Source organism: Calliopsis andreniformis, chromosome 4 (assembly GCF_051401765.1).
Source record: "Calliopsis andreniformis isolate RMS-2024a chromosome 4, iyCalAndr_principal, whole genome shotgun sequence".
Taxonomy (NCBI): domain Eukaryota; kingdom Metazoa; phylum Arthropoda; class Insecta; order Hymenoptera; family Andrenidae; genus Calliopsis; species Calliopsis andreniformis.
The window spans coordinates 4,328,283-4,348,495 of record NC_135065.1 but is presented as its reverse complement, the minus strand read 5'-3'; the positions used below and the strand labels follow the sequence as shown (position 1 = coordinate 4,348,495).

Genomic DNA, 20,213 nt, shown 5'->3' with positions numbered 1-20,213 from the left:
TTCGTGTAGAAGTAATTACTTAAATATGTGTATCCCTCAGTTGCGATGATACATACAATACGAATATTTTGTGAAATCTACTAGGACGTATTGAGATTTATGGCAGTGAGAGAAATAAATTTCATTTGTAATTTCAAAGTGCTTAAAAATTATAGTGTGCTTTGTAATAATTGTTTGGATTATAGTGAAAAGCATCTTTTTTGGTATTACATTATTTGAGTTGCAATTATACTTCAAGAAAATTACAGTGATGTACTGTTTTATAAGTACAACAGCAAGGAATAGTGTTACGAAATTTTATTCTGTATTATCCAAAATGATTATAAATTCGCAATATAAGTACATAATACGCTAGAATAATAATCTAACATAGACGTGATATATAAATTAATATAAACTTTGACTGGCTGTATTCAGGGCAAAAGAAAATCTGAAAAGATAATCTAGGATTCATGAATTCGAAAATAGAAGAGAAATAAAATATGTAATACCATGTGCTTCGTTTCTACATTAGAAATATCATGCTTTCATCACTTCTGGTCGTTTTACGTTTTCAATAATACCTGAAAACAAATTATCTGGTGTGTAATTCTGTAAACGCACTAAATTATTGCCATGTTAATTCATTCTGTTGTTTCGTCTGGCACGTAACAAGAGTCTTTTCCGTTTGTTGAATCGCAAAACGAATTCATTGTGGTTGCGATAATACACTGTCTAAAGTACGTTTTGGAAGTAGCTATCTCTGAATCATCTAACTTAAGAAACCATAAGAGTAATTAACGATCAAACAGATCAATATTTTTGTAATTAAAAAAGAAGATTATTAGAAAACTACAAGATCACAATTTTCAAATTCAAGTAATTAATACTTTCATATTTAGTTCTTACATTTGAACATTAAGGTTTGACAGAGTAATAATACATTCTCTAAAATCTAGAATATACAAAGTTTCTTCGCCATGGGCTCACCGTTCACTGACAACGAGCTCATAGCGAGGAACAACTTCCTTAGGTAAACTCGTGTTTTACTAGTTCACCTTGATTTTATCGAAGATATTTCCTTCGCTCTGAATAATATAAAAATACGGTCAATAAACGAACGAGTTTATAACGAGGGGCAACCGTCATATGCATCACGAAACAAGAAGTTAAAAAAAGAGACAGTAAAAAAGTTGAAGCGACTCATCACTTCAAACATTATTTCTCATTCTTTTTGTCAATAGATCCTCGTTCGTGTCTTGCACGTAGCACCTCTCTGTTCATCGGCGATAAGCTCTTACGGTATCGGTTCGCTCGACGCCAGCCACGTCAGACAGGAAACTAATTATTCCCGACAAAGTCTGAGAAGTCCTTCTCCTCGTCCACGCTTCAGACATCGGCGGACTAGTATCATTACCGTGATTTCCATCTGGTAGAAAATGGCGCGGGTTTGCATACAGAGTGCTCGCTAATGGCTAAACCCGATGCGAACTACTTTCTATAACCGTGTGCGAGCGTGCGAGAGTTAATGAAAAACTGGAACCGACCCGCGCCAGGGCGCCGGTCGTGCAATTTCCATGGCCGGGGAAGACGTCTTGATTATTCGTGAAATTTGTATACAACACAATTTGCGAATTGCGTGCCGTGAGAGTGAAACCAAACCGCTCGCATGATCTCATGGAATATCAATTATTCTGGGTTCTACGTAGGTTGAACGATCGCTGCAGCTGATTTTTTATGCATAATCGCGTGGAATTTCTGATGTTTCTTCTAGCATGGGGATTATTTTTGAAGATGACTGAGAAATACACTGTCTGTTGGGAAAAAGTGACTTTTAGGTAGCTGTACAGTGTGGACCACTTAAACCAAGCCAGTTGAATGTACCTTCCTGTTGTGAAAACAAAAAATATTGAGAGACTAATGATAGTAGAAAATTGATATATTATATAGAATACATTGGTCATCTTTTGGGAGGATTGATCTCTTGATACTATTCAAATTGCATATCAAATAGTTTTTGTGTCTTCATAATAGGAAGAGATATTTAGGTAGCTTGGTTTAGACGAACCAACCTGTAGATTAGTTTCTTTGAAAGAACGAGAGATTACCTTCTGAATCTAGCTCATTCTGTAAATACTAATTAGACGAGTTGTTTTTCACGTTTATTTCTCAGGATTTTCTTCCAATTATGATGCAAGTGTAGTTGACGTCTTTTCATTCATTATACACGAATGATTAAGTATTATTACTTTAGTTATTACTTTCTTGTAGTTGTACAATATTTTTCTTATGCAAGATCATAATTATTCCCAGTGTATCTTGAACTCTTCTTATTTATTCTACGATTTTATATCATTTATACCTTCGTTGAATCGAAAAGAAGGTAACAAAGCAAGAATCGTTTGTAGAAAGGTATTCCTTAGGTTAGATGTAAGCTTATTACAAAAAGGTACCATATATCTGTATTGGAAGAACATACAGTGTTCATATTACTCGAAAAATTATTTTATATGCGAAGCTTGGAAAAGGGAGAAGGAACTAACTAACAACAAGTGTCATATATGAGTTACCAAAAACTAAGATAAAAGAGGGAAGGATTAGGAATCGAGAGAAGGAATTAAGAAAGGAGATTAAGGACCTGGAGAGGGAATTAGGGATTAGGTGCAAAACTAAGGAGCAGCTGGAATGCAGAGCAGAAATAGAAGATTCTATAAAACTAAAAAAGAAACATTATTCTAGAGGAAGGTGGTTCTATTTGGGTAGATAAGGCATCGTTTAGTATCATATACATAGATGAATAATAACAATAGTAGGTCTTCATTATGCAAAAAGTACAAATTACATTAAAAATATAGAATCAACTATAATGGTGGGCCTCCAGCCTAGGGCTACTTAAAGCCTCCTCAACATGGTTCATGATTAACTAGTAATCAATAATTAAAATTGTGAATATATTTTCTATAGCTAAATTACAATTCGTTCTCCCCATTTCATTGTATTCTTCAAGCTAAAACTCACCTGCTTTCAGTAGTGCATACCATTTTAGACAAATTTCTCAAGCAATTGCTTCCAATGCTATTTTCTATTAATTTAGAGTACCTACAAATAGCATTGTTATTCGTTTTATTTTTCCAAACAGTACCAATGTGTACATGCGTATATTCGCAAGAGGAGGTAGATCAGCGATTATTTTTGTGTAAGTCCGTGGATTATTCACGTCCGCTAGTTGCGGAACGAATAGGCAACAGGCTGCCGCAACAGGTGGTTCCCTTCCTTCCACGACGTGTTCCATAGCGGTGCACGTGCCTCTGTGCCCGTGCAAGACAGACTGCGTTCTTCACGACGATTTCTTCTCACAATCGTCATTAAGTATAATTCCTTCCCCTTAGCAAAATGGAAGGAAACGATTTGCTCTAATATGGAAAAACAAACTTACCTGAGCTGCTAGGAAACTTGCCCGATGAAGTTTTCCTTGCATTCCTTAAGTGATTTCAATTTGTTGAAACAGGAATTATTTACGTGAACGCTGCTGTATAATGCAGTTCATGTGATTGCTTTGGAATTCTTGGTGAAAAATAATGAATTTTATCGTAATCTATTTTAATACAAAAGAAACTCATAACAAACACAGATTTTGCCGAATTTTAATCTTTTTAATAAGCACGCATCCTAGTGGCTAGAATAAAGATTTTTAACGTAATGAAACCTATCTCATTAACAATGTTCTGTTAAAAACAACATTAATCGATTGAACAAAAATAAAAGATACTACAGTATTTTTTTGCTTTCCTAGGAAAAGATAGAATTTAACACGGGTCATTTTTGTTGAGCTCTTCAAACGATAGTAGAACAACTGTTCAAATGATATTGACTATAATTAGTAAATGTACTGACTCTAGAGTGTACTATGCAATTGAAACAAACTGTGTCTTTAAACTGGTTATACGATGATTCAGAGATTTAGTTACACATGTATGTATTTTCAGAAAATCAGATAATCGTGAAAACTACTACAATGTACTTTCTTGTATTATCTACTTACATCGTGTCTAAATTTCAGGTTTAACTTCTTTTCTGTTTCTCTAATTTGAATAACAAGAAATACAATATGTTTAGAATCTGGACAACTAAATTTAATAATCCTCTATAAATGAATTGATGAGTTAGCGTATTCAGAGTAGCCCAAATGAAGTGTTACAAACTATGTTTTCTTAACAATCAATGAAGTTATCGACTGTCTGTTTTTAATTAAATAGTTTAGGGAGGCTGATCTTTTAGTGTGTACAAAATGATTCTGAATTATGTTAATATTTCTGTACGAAAATAGTAGTCTACATATGTTGTAAGCACATATCTTAGCTGTGAGTTTAATAATAGATATGAAGACATAGAAATTTTTGTTCCCTCTTCTGAAGTTACTATCGTTGCTTGTTCCTATACAGTTCTTCAAACTGAATGAAAACGCGTGCTAACTGTGGACTTTTCCGCGAGAGTAACTTCTGAATTAACGGTTCAAGAGTGCGTGCATCGCTGTCACTGCACAATGCTATGCGGTATATGCAGTGCGTTGTACATACTAACTAGGTAATTGTTAGCTACGTTCATATGATGATAAAGCAGTCGTTTATAGGCGACGAAGAATATCACCAGGTTGCACTTGGAGTCATGGTCTGTAACGATCTTCTACACGTGAATACTTGTGTGCTTTTGCGTGGCGATAAAGGAACTGTTAGCTGAGGAAGACGAGTTGACTCGTCATGCAGAAAATATGTAGAATACTGAAAATTGTAGATACAAATGAATCAAATGTAACGTTGAATGGTTATTAGTGTTTGTCTCCAAGTACTTTTAAAAATGATTTCAGTTTTAAAAGTAACTACCATAGATGTTCATCGTCAAGGAATAATTATTAACAGAATCTTCAGTATACTATTTTTTGACTAGTTTGTACATTATTATACTGTTTTTAAAATATGACTGGAAGATAAAAATACAAAACCGCAGCTACAATTTTGTGAGTTCTAATTTTTGTTTGTTTTATCATTTAATTCAGCTTCTGAAATTGTTTTTACTTGTTTTCAAACTGCATACATCCTTATTTAAACTATCGATTTTGCTTCTTCAGAATTCTGATTTTTCTTGTTTTTGAGATATAGGTCACGTTTTTAGTACTTTTTTACAGACAGATTACAAAATTAATTGTTCTGAGCTTGAAGTTCAAGGAGAAATCAAGACCTTAATCTTTTCGTATTGTTACATTATCTAAGTTTTTGTAGCATTAATCATATATTATCAAGAGAATGACTGTTATTGCAGCGTGATTGCTACTGTTACATCATTTCGTTAATAGTTACGATAAAAAACTTACTCACAGCTTCCTGATAGTAAAAACGTACATATTTTTATAAATTCCAGACTACATATTGCAGTATGTTTTCACGTGATATAAATGTGCCGCAAATGATATACTATGATTGAAAAATTAAATAACTGCATATGCTTCACATCTTAATCAATACATTTCAGAATATTCATTAGTATTTATTTAGTAGCTCTTTGTTTCTTTTTCAATTTTATGTATATTTTAATTTAACAAAAACGATATTAATAGATATGTGGAATTTTGTTAATTTTATTAGGGATAAAGACAGAATATTTATTTACACATTTGTATTTAAATAAATGTACAAATGCAAATACAAAATATACAAATAGTTTTTTCTATGAAGATAGACGTCCTATTACATACATAATTTCACTTTGCGAAGAGAAATTATAGACATATATTTGTTCTGTATACAATTTAAATAAATGCATTTAAATACTCCAGGACTATATATTAAAAATTACACTAATTGAAGTATGGATCCATTTAATGCGTGTGTGTTTAAATTTAAATAGATATTCTAATACAATTACATAGACGTGAAATAGAGATTTGTAGTTACACCTAAATACACATAAAATAGAGATCTCCAATTATATTTAAATACTAGTAACATAGAGGTTTCTAGTCATATTTAAATAGATATGAATTAGATATTCCTAGTTATACTTAAATACACATCTAAATATGCTAAATATAATAGTTTGATATAATAGTTATAAATACACATTTAAATATACGTGGAATAGAGATCTCTCGTTATATTTAAATACACATTTGAATACATACCGAAGTACCCGTGAAATAGAGATTTCTAGTTCAATTTAAATAGACGCGAAATTTAAAGTTGCATTTACATAAATGCCTGAGAATTAGAGGTCTCTAGTTACATTTGAATATACATTTGAATACAGATTTAAACACGCCTGAAGTAGAAAACTCCAGTTGCATTTACATAAGCGTAAAACAGAGATCTCTAGCAATTAAACGCGACTCTTTTTCTTACCACATCTCGCCTAATTAATATGAAATTACGAACAACTCTCCATGCTCAAAACGTTCCAATTAATACTACATATACAATTTACCGAAATCTCCATTGTTACAGATACGGTGCTAGTGCAGCAGGTGGACTTTTTGGAAACGATTTTAGAGGAGACCTCCGACGATCTGCAAAGCGACTCCGATCGCAGCGGTACCACGTACTGGGTGGGCTCAGACTCCGAAAACGAGAGCGTGATCCATATCAGGGCGAAGCAAAGGTCGGCAGGTAAGGATTCAAAATATCGCTTTGCCTCGAGTCGTGTGCCTTGAATAGCCTAACAATAGGTCTAAAAATACTGAAGTTCTTGGACTGGACCGACGAATGTCAATTTGGCAGCAATTCCGAACATGGGCTAACTGCCACGCGTCAAATTACGTTCTGAAACAATTTCGCGCTCGCTCGACGATATTACGTCGAGAAATAGCCTGACGGAAATTGATTTCGATCGTAGTACACATTGGTCTAGTAACTGCTACTCGATTTTATTAGTTTATAAATGCTGAAGTATTCGATGAAATTGGAAGCAAAGTTCATTGATTGATAGGATGATGCAAACGGTGCGAAGTAACACCCTTTAAGATGTAAAGTAATTCAAATACTATTTAGGAGATAATACAAATTAAAAGTTAAAATATAGTGTAATTTATTTTCTATAAAATAATGAACTTTAGGCACAGAAATGTTAAAATTTATTACAAGTGAGATCATTCAAACACTATATAATATATTTTTACGCATAATTGGTTATAATTCATACGCTTTACTATAATGTCTATTATGAATAGATACTGATATTGATTTGAATACTGATATTCAAAATTCAGAGGCTTCTATCCAAGTATCTTCAGAAGCTAGAAAACTTCTGTTCTATAAAGTACCAGTTGATTTTTCTAAAACAATTCTCGAGTGAAATTTTTCACAATAATAAGTATATATAATATCTTCTAACAATTCATAAACAATATTATATCTTAAATTTCGTTACTTTTCTTTACATTAATAATTTTTAAATCATAAAGTCATAAAGTTTAGACGTGCTTATGTTTCCACCGAATATTGGTGTAGGAAATTGAAATGTTATTTTACTGAATCTCTGCAATAGTACCGTTGCGTGAAGTCGGGAAGAAAAATTTCTAGATCGTAACTTCTTCAATTCTTCACTTAATTTGCTATTTATCTTGATTGAGCTTTCTTTTAACTACCTTGTAAGGAGAGATCCTCAAGTGTAACGCTCACTTTTTAATAGGCCTTTACTACTTTGTAGAGCTCATGAGGCCTAGTATGCTAATAACTCTATTTTAGGTAGTGCGTAACTGATATTTAGCAAGATACTATTAATTAAAGTTGCACTTTAATTTCTTGACAAATTTGAAGATTGGAATGTTTAACCCTCTAGTGTATAACTTGGGTCTGAGAGGTTCATGAGGATATCGTTTTTAATTTTTTCATTTATTTAAATATTAATAAATATGTATTTTATATCTAAGCACAGTTCCTAATGAAACTGTAGTAATTAAGAAAATATCTATTCATGCAATAGCTGAGGTATTCTTCATTCATGCAATGGAGGGTTAAATATTTGACAATTTGAAGATTAAGATTCAAACATTTAAGAATTTGCATATCTAAGTATTTAGTAATTTAAAATTTTGAAACTTTGAGAATTTATGGAAAAATGTGAAAATTTGAAAATTTGAAAATTTGAAAACTTGAACATGTGAACATATATCTAATTTAAGACTTGAAAAATTTTAAACACCAAGAATTTGAAATTTTTAAAATTTGAAAATTTGAAGGTTTGAAAATTTGAAGGTTTGAAAATTTGAAAATTTGGAAATTTGAACATTTGTAATAAATTTGAGAATTTAAAAATTTGAACATTTCTATTTTTCAAATGTTTCAAGAAGATGACATACATGAAACAAGCTGTTTCATGAAACAATGAAGCTCATTGTTAGTATTTTGTTAACTATTAGTCACAGACCTCCAAAAGTAAATTGCCCATATTTGTCTTAAAGACTTCTACAAAAAGGGTGAACGTACACTTGGGAACTACTCCCTCGCCAGAAGGAGATCTATTCCTATTTAGACCCATTAGAATCAAGCTTCAATTATTAGTCTTTCCTGTATGTGTCCTCCACAATACGCCCAAAGAACTGGCAAGTCTTATGACATTAAAGATGAGTGAACGGTATTCCGTTTCGGAATGAATCTTGTGAAATCTTGTTCTCGCTTCGCAGGGAATGCACCTCGCGGCAATGAACATTGTTCAACGCGGTCTACTTTCTCTTTTGAGTTGATCCCCCGATTCATTGACTTTTAAAGAATGAAATCGTGCAGTTCGTAGTTCATTCAAGATCGGTATGTATCTGATTCTACTATAGATTATCAAGCAGAATGCTTTTAATTAAAACTTGCTTAATTATCTGTAGAATAAATCGCTTTTGATGACATATCAGTTACATGTTTAATTAGATTGTTTGTTGTTGTTAGAATAGAGACCATGTACTTTCTATGTTTCAGTTTACCTTCTGTTTCGCGAGAATCTTGCAAATCGCTGATCTTCAGTGAAAAAGATAGTATATCTCGCTTTTATTTCCCATAATTCAGTGCTAATGTTTGAGAAGCACCGTGTTCATAGTAAATCGGTTTTTTCTGAGTTCATATTTTATTCACTGATTTTTAGAAAGCGAAGCGAAGTTGGTTAAAATTGAAGCAAAAATTATTTGAATTCTAGGTCTACTGAAAACCTAAATTTTGTTACAACTCATTCAAATTAGTCGAATTTTACAGAAACTGCACTTTCTGTGCACTATTAAGATGATGTCAAAATAACATTAAAAATGTGGATTGTTTCACAAGTCCTTTTTTTTTTTACAAATTGTAGGTTCTGTTTACAAGTTCCACATTTTATAAATTATATTGTTCACAAATTTTACTATTTACAAGTTCTATTTTTGCAGTTTTTTTTTTTTACAAAATTATCCATTATAAAAGCAAATCGTTTCTTTGAATGTCTAACCTTTTACAAAAAGGCAAAAAGTATTATTTTCAAATAGAGAGATATTTTATAAGTAGTCAAAGAACGTTTCTCTTCTTTAAAATACAACAAATTAAAATATACAAATATTTCAACCTTTAATTCCAAATGAAAAGATGCCCCCATAAAAATCTCCATCTAAAACTGACTAAAGGTCGTGTTCATTACTTTTGTCACACCCTGTAGATGTCGAATAGCTGCCTCAGCATATGCAACTGCGTTGTATGCAAGTATGGCTGGTTGCAGCTACCAGGCGACCAGTTTCGCGCGCTTTCTCTTTTCGCAGCGGTCATTCGTTAAGGCTGAAACGATTCCTCGTCTACGTTCCTTCAGTCGGTACAAGAATTGTTAACGAGTTCTCCCCTGCGATAACTTCTCGAGGCATTCGCGGTTTACTCGAACGAGAATTGCAGAAAGGCGATCGTGCTTTGATCGTGTACTTTTACTTCCAAGCGGATCCAAGTCACTTGCTGTGGTAATTAGACGGTAACCGCCGTACTTGGTCATTAATCTTCTACGGTTAACATCTTCGCTTGTATTTCCCTTATTATGGCTAATTCTTTTATTTTAAAAACTCCTCGTTAGCTTCGGAGTTATAGAAGAAACTTGTTCGTTGTATTCTGATAATTTAGCTTCAAATTAATTCAGAAGCGAGGGAAGAGATAAGATGAGTTATTTCATTGTAGTTTCTGGTAGAGATTTAACAAATTTTTATGAATTTTTGTGGATGGTTGGTTAGTTTACATCGAAAGAACGGTTTGTTCTGATAAACGAAGATTTATGCGGTACGTCTTTCGTGTGTGAAGGCGGTAGGTATAATTAATTAATAGGCAAGTAATTACGTGGAATAATTAATTAGATAATTCGATTATACCAGTTGAATTTAAAACATATTCATTTGCGCAAGAATAATGATAATGGTAGATTGATGATTTAATAAGTGATATAACTCTAATTAGTAAATAGAGAAATATCTAATAATTCTGGTGAGTCGAAGCGATTGATTCGAAATTATTTCTAGATTTTTCTTTCTATTGAAAGTCGTCGATTATTTTCTGCCCTTGGAATAAGAAAGTAATTAAGCTGACAATTATTATTGAACTCACTTATAGAAAAATTATATTTATAAATTTAAGAAACAGGTATTATTAAATTTATAGTGAAGTTCTTGATGCAAGATTTCATTAAAAGAAATTTTCACGTAACTCTTCATATACACAATGGCTCAAGAGAAAATGATTTAAAATGAAACTGCTTCCCTTTTTAAATAACCAGGTTGTTAATAAGTCACTTTAAGTTTCTCAGAAAACATGTCTTACGTGAGATACCCCAACATCCCACAAACGTTATACGTCAAAGGACTAAGTACAAGTTCGATGTGCCTAATAATAGTTTACCTCGCTAAGAGAATATTACATCAGTGTCTATCATAATTCATAGTGCAGTTTATGATCGTACGTTTACTAGAAAGTCAGAAAGGAATGCAATTTTTATTTTCATTCAACATTAAAAGTGTGTGCGTGTATGTCTAGTACGATTCTACGTACGATTCTCTTCCGCTGTATCTAATATTAGATCACCTTCAACGTGATTCATATAGGATTACCATGGTCTCTCCGTTGAATTCCACGTGCATGCGATCATGCAAAAATAAATCGACGGGACAACGGATCGCGGAGTTGATTCAATTGTTTCTATTACGGCTCGCAAAGTATTTCGGGCTTGCTGAGATTGAATCGAATAGCATTCGCGAAATTGTATAAGAAGCTTAAGCACACTTTTTATGGATCTTTATTCTGTTTATTCTCTTTATAAAATTTTTATGTTGGTCTGTATTTTTTTAACTAAGATACATGAGAATAAATTAGGCATTTAAATTGGACTGTGAAATTAGTTAGTATTTACTTACTAATTTTGTGGTATATTAAATGTGAGAGGCGTTAAATCTTTTTGTTGGTTCTATAAATTGTTTTCAGTTTTTTAAATTATAGTGTCAGCGGGTTTGGTAATAAATCGTTATCAACGCATCCGTATTTTATTGATAATCTTGTGTCTTTATTAATTAATTTTTATGTTACGAATTATTGTCCAATACAAATTATTTTGGACTCTGATTATTTAAGAAAATTCTAAACTCAATTATAATTTTAATTTTCAATAAACATGTTTAGAATATTTAACAACAGGTGTAACAAATTCGAGAGGGTGATTCTAGATGCTAAAATCAGATGAAAATGATAAATAATGAAATTGCGTTTGAGGCTTTGTTTCTAAGTTATTAATTGCTGAAAAACCCCTAAAATGCGCTTGAAATGTGTCTGACTTCGTCTTATTCTACTGACTTATTCGTCCCGCGCTGTATCTGAGCTGGCCAGTACACTCTGGTAGTAGAATAAGTTCTCAAGTCAGACCCATTTACGTGTTTCTTTAACAATTAATAATTTGGAAACGAAATCTCAAAAGTAATTTTGTGATTTTTAATTTTCGTTTTATTTTCACATGTACAATAATTTTCTTAAATTTCTGAAACTTGCAGCCGAACTATACTTAAAAGTAGCTGATACTAATGTATCTTTAATGCTTTGAAAATTATAATAATTAGGAATACGTGAGTAATTAGCAATTAATATTAAGTAAAATATGAAAAAAAACATGGTATTATAATTAGTTTCATCTGGCTATACTTTTTACAAAAATTAATAATCAACATCAGTTTTAGTACTTATGTAGAAGATATCTTTTATTCGCTCTTCTTTTGCATTATTTTTCTCGCATGATACACAGTTTGTATCGTAGAAAATTAAAAAAAATTCTTTATCGTCAAGTAAATACGTAAACACTTTATATGATTAAATCGATATGAAACTGTGTACTTTAATCTTATTTGCTTTTATTTTTTAATTTTGATAACGTTGTATAAAAGAATGAGATTCTTATCCAATAGTTTATTGACATTCTTCAGGTGTGTCTCAGAATTCTCAGAGAATTCCTTGTCGAAAAAGGAAAATCGCTGTACTAGGGATAAAAATTCTAATAAAGATTATGAATTTTTCGTTTTTTAAATCATATGATTTCATGATTAAAAGTTTGTTTTGTTAGCCACCTCATTTGAAAGAATCGAACATAGTAATTTTACAGATGCATCTTAGAAGTTACAATTATAATGGTATTCAGATATTATTGAGAGTCACTCTATATAAACTACAATAGAATAATAATAACAATAGGCCTCTCAAGTACAATAAATGATTTCTAATTAGACTCTATAAAATTCTACTAAACTGCTTTCAAACATTTTAACATTACTATGTATATATATTCCTCCCAAATTAATCTGTATTTTCTCAAAACATATGCACACACTGTCCTCAGTCAAAGTATCCTCCCTTATCTTTCTTACAGTAATAAGAAATAGGTACTTCTTTTAGATCACATCTGCGAGCAGATTCTCCCACTAATTCCCCCTCGTGCAACATCCAGTCTCGCGGCGTTAGAAACTCGGTGAAAACCCGCGCCGTTTGAGGATTCCCCTGTTCGCGGCCCAGTTTATAAAGTCGAGTCACGGATGTGGGTCTTCGACGGAGGGGTCGGCCAATCCTCGTGTTCGCTCACCCGCCACCAGTTTCACGCGGTGTCTCCTACCCGCGCCGCGTCAGGAAGCTACGGTTCATTCAACCGGAAGCAGCGCTTACGGCGTTATGCGGTCACCGGTTGTGTCGACTTCGTGACCGTCGATGTCGACACGTGATCAACACGACACGGGCCCCGCGATAACGCCTCCCGACGCGAGAGCACGGGGCCCCAAAATGACGCCCTTCGATCGCGACGTTATCGCGCGACAGGCTCGTTAACGATCCTAATTTGCCTTTCGATCTGGTCACGGCTTTCGCGCTCGGAACGATTTGTTGACGAGGTTCTGGCCATTAGACTGCTTGCTCGAAGCTTGGAATTGTAGAGTAGCGTGATCGTTGTGCACACTACTGGCTCTAAGTTTGAAATTATTTTGTAAATTTAGGAAAATAGATTACTGTATTAAATACACAAGTCTAGTGGTAGTATTAAAATGCACTGTTTTATTGGATTCTTGTGGTATAAGGAAAACTAGGTATAATTGTTGTTGAAAAATAACTTCAAGTTAAATGCAGGTACTTGCTGTAAGTATAGTGTAGCTGGAACGAACAGGAGCAAGTACTTGAAACCTTTCGGCCTGTAGAGTACGTATAGTAATAGAGTACTGATTATGAACACGAGGTTTGATGATTGAAGCAGAGAATTATGATTACACGTTTTTCCTGTTTACTTAATTGTATAGGTTGATAAAATTACAGTTTACGAACCAGTAATTTTAACATTAATGTTAATATCCGACTAAACTTCATATTATTTATCATAGTACAAAACTGTAATTATGGTTTTAGTCCAATATCTAAAATCACTAAATGACTATTCAAAACAATTACCTATACACTGCTCTAAAAATTAGGTCAATGAAATTGACCAAACCAATTTTACATTATCTATTTTATATACATATCACTTCATATCTGCTCCAATTTCACACTCCTGACTCATCAAATTATTAGCACAAAAAAGGCGTCAAAACATCCTCTCTTGAGTTCCATTAAGAAACTCAACTCCTTCATATAAAAACAAACACCACGTACCATAATTAATCATCCTGTTAATTTCCTCGAAGATGAAAGGCACGATGGCAGCGGGAGTGAGTGTAACTCGGTGGTGCCCAAGAAGAGACGTCGCAGAAACAATGGTACCAGCGATCGGGATCACCAAGTGTCCTTCGAGGATTATCCAGCGTCGCCTGGGTCCTCGAGATCATCCGTCTCCTCGAGGTCCAGCTCCTTGCTGCAGTTCGAGTCGCTGGAGAGGACCTGTGCCACTCTGTCACCCTCTAGTTATAGCTTCGATTCGCTGGAGTATTCGAATCGATCGAACGCCTCTTATCCTGAGAACACGTCACCTGACAGTCTCGAGCAGGATTACGATAAAGTCCTGCCAAACGGATACGGAAATGCCACGGATCATTTCCTGAAGATTAGGCCTTACCGGAGCTTTGAGAGCCTGGACACTTGTCAGAAGGAGGACGAGTTTGGCCATCGAAGTTTGACCAATGGTTTCGCGCCTTTGTACCTGAAACACAACTCGGACCTGTCGAGAGTGCGAAGAAACAGCCATCGTTCAAGGTAAGATTCTGCGCTCTGTTAGTGATAAGTGTCCTGCATGGATTTATGGTAATAGTAATCAGGCGTTGCTCGTAGCTTTTGATAAAGGAAGTATTAGTTTATACAGAGATAGGTTGTCAAGTTGGATTCGAGAGGATAAATGATTTGTAGAACAGTTATCATATTTATATTGGATATTTTTGCATGATTTTAACATTATGCGAAAGATAAATGACATTTTGTGATCGTCGCGCGGAGGTCTTTAGATTTCCTTGGCAACGACTCTTAGAATTAAAGCTTGCTACATGACCCTCGTTTTTTGGCCAAGTTATTGCAATCACGACCCTGAATAGACCTCCTTGACTTTTACTTTTAATTTCGAGAAGACTTGAAATTACCAGAGCCCTCGGCATTTCTTAATTGGACTTCCTCTTTTGTGTACTTAAATAAACAAACTTCATCTCTTAACCAATTCGTACATATCAGTATACGCCATCATTCCTCTGAATATTTCACATTCTATGCATTTCGACGATTGTTTCTCTCCTCCCAAGCAGAGATTTTTGGCACGACGATGAAGAGTACGACGACTACGAAGATGAGGAGGATCTCGAGGACGAGGATCGACTGCTGAAAGACAGTCGCATGAGCTCCGAAATGGAGGACCGACTGATGGTGTTCGGGGACCCGACGTGCAACTACGCGACGTCCTTGGACTATAGGAACACGATTGATTTGCGAGAGATCGGCGTCGAGTCGAAGAGGGACACGCTGTTGGACCTGAAGTCTGGCCAGGCGACCGTGTCGAGTTCGTTTCGTCTGCTGCAGACCAGGTTAAATATAGCCGGCAGCATGGCGCACAGTCGCAACAACATGGTTGCCGATCATCATCATCATCATCATCACCATCATCATCAACAGTCGCAACACCGCGACGACTTCGAGCACCACGAGCCGCGGCAGCACCAGCAGCGTCAAGGGTGGAGCAAGGAGGAGTGCTTTAATTTTAGATTCACGGATAAATCTCAAAGCGCGCCCAGTCTGCCTAGCAGCGTCGACGAGTCCGCACACAGTCCACGGTCGTTGGCAGGGTACACCAGCTCAAGGGCAACGTCTTTTGTCTCCACGTCGATACTATTCGAGAATTACACGAGGGTAGCCAGCGTGCCCGTCGACCTGAATCTCTGCGGCGTCTCCGCGGAGTACGATGATACGTGCCCTGAAGTGAACTTACACGACCACGAAATGGCGGAGATCACGGGCGTACACGAGAAGAAGCGGTTGGATAGCGTCGAGGAAGTTCGGCAGAACGGCGAGAAGGACGAGGTCGGTCAGATAAAGAGCTCTTTGATGAGCTCGGTGCGAACACAGGCCTCACAGAGTTCGCTGGTGGACGGCAAGATGGACCAGATTGAGGAAACGATAAACGAAGAGGAAGATTGCGTTGGTGACCACTGTACCAAGCCACGAGAGAAGAAGCAAGTCACCTCCACCGTGAAGACTCAAGATCGTGGAAACTGCGTGCTCGACATGGCCATCGCCATAGAGAACGATATCGATGGCGTGGTCGACGAGGCCATTAAGCAGTTCAAACGGGAGATCCAAGAAGCTACCCTCGCAAATGGTAACAACTCTCTGTCAATGATAGATGGAATTCAGAGGACTCCCTCTGGGAAACAGCGAAGGGTGAAGAACAACGCCAGTTACGAGCTAGCTCAGCAGTTCGAGATCGATGAGAGAAACTTCCGACCGGGCAGATTTCGCAAGGAAATTAGCAATGACAGTGAGAAAGGGCCAAAGTCGCCTAGGAGTGGCTCTAGTGGAAGGAAGCGAGTGTTGAATAACGCCAGTTACGAGCTGGCTGTACAGTGTGACTACATAAAGGCTCTACAGTCCTCCAGAGGTGCTTTCCAGAGGATGGACGCGTGCGATGAGCTCGAAGAGTCACTCTCAGGGCGATCTTCGCGACTCAGGGTCAACGACATGGTGCAACACATGAGCAGTAGCTCAACGTCGAATCTCCATCTTAGCGAACCTCATCAGGATACGAGGAGATACTCCAAGTCCATGGAGGATTTATCTTTACAGTTCTCGAAGGGTCCATTCACCAGGGTTCCTATGCGCCAACTGGGCCAGGTGCTGAAGAAGCAAGAAGATGAGACTCTCTTCGGCCAGATAAAAAAAAACTCGGATACATTTTCAGCCTATGGAAAAGATCGTAGTGCCCATCCCGTAGTAGACGACGAGATAGATTATCCCTGCTTGGAAACCAAACCCATAGGAACCTCCAGCCCAGAGGGGGGCGTATCGTGTGAAGGAGCAAACATCCACGCGTCTCAAGACAAATCCCCAGTACTCGAAAACGCGCGCATCTCAGAATCATCCCCAAGAACCCACGAACTCCTCGAATCAGCGGACGATGGCTGCCCGAAGAGGTCCTTTATCAGCGATTTCTACCCCGAGAAGCTCGAGCGTCTTCTGCAGCAGGACCAGGTCCAGGAGCAGGCAGCCAAAGAGGAGGTTGACGGAAGCGTCAGCAAGGAGAGTCCTTCGTTGTGCAACGCCGCTGGAGAACGGCTCTGGAGGGTCATAGTGGAAAAGCAGGCCGAGAAGAAGGAGGCTTCCGTGGAGAAGGTTACGGGCGAGGAGGAGGAGCAGACGGTGGTGAAGAAAGAGAGAGAGCACGAGCTGGAGAAGGAGGAGGAGGCAGCGGAAACAGCGAGGGGACACACTGTCCACGGTGTTCGTTCCCCCCCACTCAGCAGTAGCGGCAATAGCGACGGCCTGGAGCCCAGTCAAGGGAGTGGGAATCCAGCAGTGGCCGTGGCAGTTGATACGAATCATCGCGGTGATCGCGACAAACGTCACGAGGAGAACGCGGCGGCAACAACAACTGCGGCCAGGGTAGACGACGCGACCATGTCGGCGACGACCAAGCGGTCCCTCGTCTCGCCAGCCTCGAAGAAGGACTCGTCCTTGACGAGGTTCCAGAGGAACACGGTCGCCGACGCGTCCGCCACCATGGCGAAGGAGGAAAGGAAAAAGGGTGGCCTCGGCGGCTTCCTGCAGAGGTTCTCCAAGCTGCGGTTCAGTGGTAGATCGAAAGTGCCGCGGTCAGAGATGCAGAAAAAGAGTGACTCGCACGACCAAGTGAATCGCGGGAAGGTGACAGAGGAGCAGAAGAAGGAGCCAGATTATATCATAATTCCGTTGCACCCGCCCGAAGAAGAGAGGCAGAGGGAGGAGAACGTCGCGGATGGCAAAACGGACGTGAGCTGCAAAAGGAGCGTCAGTGACGTTCAACGGAGTTCCTCCAATGTTAGGTGAGTCATTATTTTGTTTGTTAAGGCTTGCTTGATTCTGCCTGAAAGCAAATAGGTATAGGAGGATCGAGATTAGGAGTAGCGTGCCCTTTTGTAGTTGCGAATGTGCTGACCCTAGGGCTGGGTAATCCACTGTGCCTCCATTCGAAAAGAATGAAGATTGATGCTTTTCTGGGCCTGGAATTTGTGGATTGACAAGAGAATGGGTGATCCTCGGGAGTAACGGCAGTTTAACCTGTTAACTTGTTTGGAGAACATTCTTTCGCATTGAGCAAAATGGAGTTGTTTGCTGTGCGAATTTGATTTCAGTGTCTGTAGAAATTGAAGAACTATATAGCAGTGGTTAATAAAATTGCACCATTTTTTAATAGTATAGTTCCTAGAATATGTAAACATGTTATATACGTGGTAGTTATTCTCAATTGTTTTATACATCGTACTTTTAGGGTGAAAAGATAAGAGGCGGTTATTGTTCATAGAATAGTTAAACCAAAGATATTGATAGTTTCAAGGTGGTGCAATTTTTGTAACCATTACTGCACAGTATAGAGACGTATACAGTATTTACTCAAAGCAAAGCGAATTAAACTGTCTGCAATTATGTTCAGTTATATAATTCTATATACAACGAACATGTTCTTAATGAAGGAATGGTCCGGTTCACAAGTTAACAAGTATAATAAGAAATGAATATCATGGGGGAGTAGTAGATTACTTGGTCCTGTGGTTGTAAGGCAGAGCAATACACACCACATTTATACAGATGCTTTGAGCTGAAAAAGAACCAAAACAGACTAAAGTTTATCCAGCTTATATCCTTCCAAATTTTAAGCAATGTAACGAAAGTTGTCCATAAAATGAACATCCTCCTAATCTTCCTTCAAATTTCAAGTGAAGCAAATAACAAATCGACATTGGTAAAGTAGTTTCAGCATATGGAGTTATTTAATTTCAAGTAATTTGATTAGTATGAACAAAGTTCTAGACAGCTCCAAAATACAGAACTGTCCTTATTTGCAAAATGAATACACGTGAGTATAGTTTTGCCAGACAAGTAAAAATATTCCTAGACAGAGTATCTTAATAGTTTCTAGGCCACCAAGAATTTGCTCCCCTTTCTTTCTGTTTACTGCTAACAGCGTCGCTCCAATAGCGTTGACTTTGACCTCAGCAATTGTTTACATGGTTTCACGCAGGTATACAGAGCCATCCGTGAATCACGGTTTACATTGCTTCTAGGGCTTCGTTTGTAAACGTTTGCCTTTCCAGCAGCGCAGAAAAATGTGTCGGTTCGCGAGTTGGATCTCCTACGCCCACGTAATGCTCGTTTATCGGGCCCGTATACACAGGGACTCGTCGTCAGAGAAATATTTGCGCGATAAAGCCGGTTTAGGATCGCTTATTAATAGATTTATTGAACGTAAAGGTGCACAATGTTATTCGAAAACGGGCAACGTAATGCCTTACATAATTGTCGGATTATGAAATGTGTTACGCGCACACGTCGAGCCTTCTGTTTATAACCTGAGTGCTTGTTACGGGGCTACCGGAAATCAAATATCATGGTCGGTGCAGTTCTCACTGTTGAGGCTTTTGGGTATCAGTCGTGCCCTTTTAGAAGAAATTTCTCAGCGTTTCATAAGCATTGCAACTAGCTTTATTAAGAATGACACACTGATGTTGGGCATAATGCTGCGTCGTGAAAGTCTTACATCTCTGATCATAGTCAATGGTTTTATCTTAAAGTATGTTGTTTGATCATTCAGATACAATAATCTGCCATGAATAGTGTTTGTACCTTGACATATCAGAGGATTTTCGTGGAAAAGTGGCTCAAGGAAGTATGCACCTATTAAAATGTCTCTTATCGGGACTGTCTGCGAGAAGATACATAAATTAAACACAAATTTTCAGAATGTCATCGTTCGTTGTCAGATATGTGGTGTTAGACATGTTGGCAAAGCTCGAGTAATATTTAGCAATGTATAGAGTTATGAAAGGTTCTTCGATTACGTGATTATAGTCTCTGAGGATTGTTTTTGCATCATTAAAATATTTAGTGGGATCGCCTTGGATATTAATTATATCATTACTGATAATTTGTGTTAGACAGTCATTTTCGGGATACATTTGAATTCATCGAATCTTGAATTTTTTATCATTTGTTTATTTAAAAGTCATTTTAACTTAATATTTTTCAATTATTTTGTTGATCTAGATTAATAATTACAAATAATTACTATAATCACTTCGATTCACT

General features: G+C 36.8%; 1 protein-coding gene across 6 annotated transcripts in view; it reads left to right on the top strand.

Annotated features, from left to right (window-relative positions):
- Positions 1-20,213, top strand: part of LOC143178352 (uncharacterized) — a 116,053-nt gene that overhangs the window by 13,436 nt on the left and 82,404 nt on the right. For all 6 annotated transcript variants that reach the window (XM_076376945.1, XM_076376947.1, XM_076376946.1 and 3 more), the window contains exons 3-5: positions 6,474-6,635; positions 14,147-14,651; positions 15,188-17,953. In XM_076376945.1, the coding sequence (XP_076233060.1) occupies positions 6,474-6,635; positions 14,147-14,651; positions 15,188-17,953 (3,433 nt within the window). The remainder of the gene's footprint in view (positions 1-6,473; positions 6,636-14,146; positions 14,652-15,187; positions 17,954-20,213) is intronic.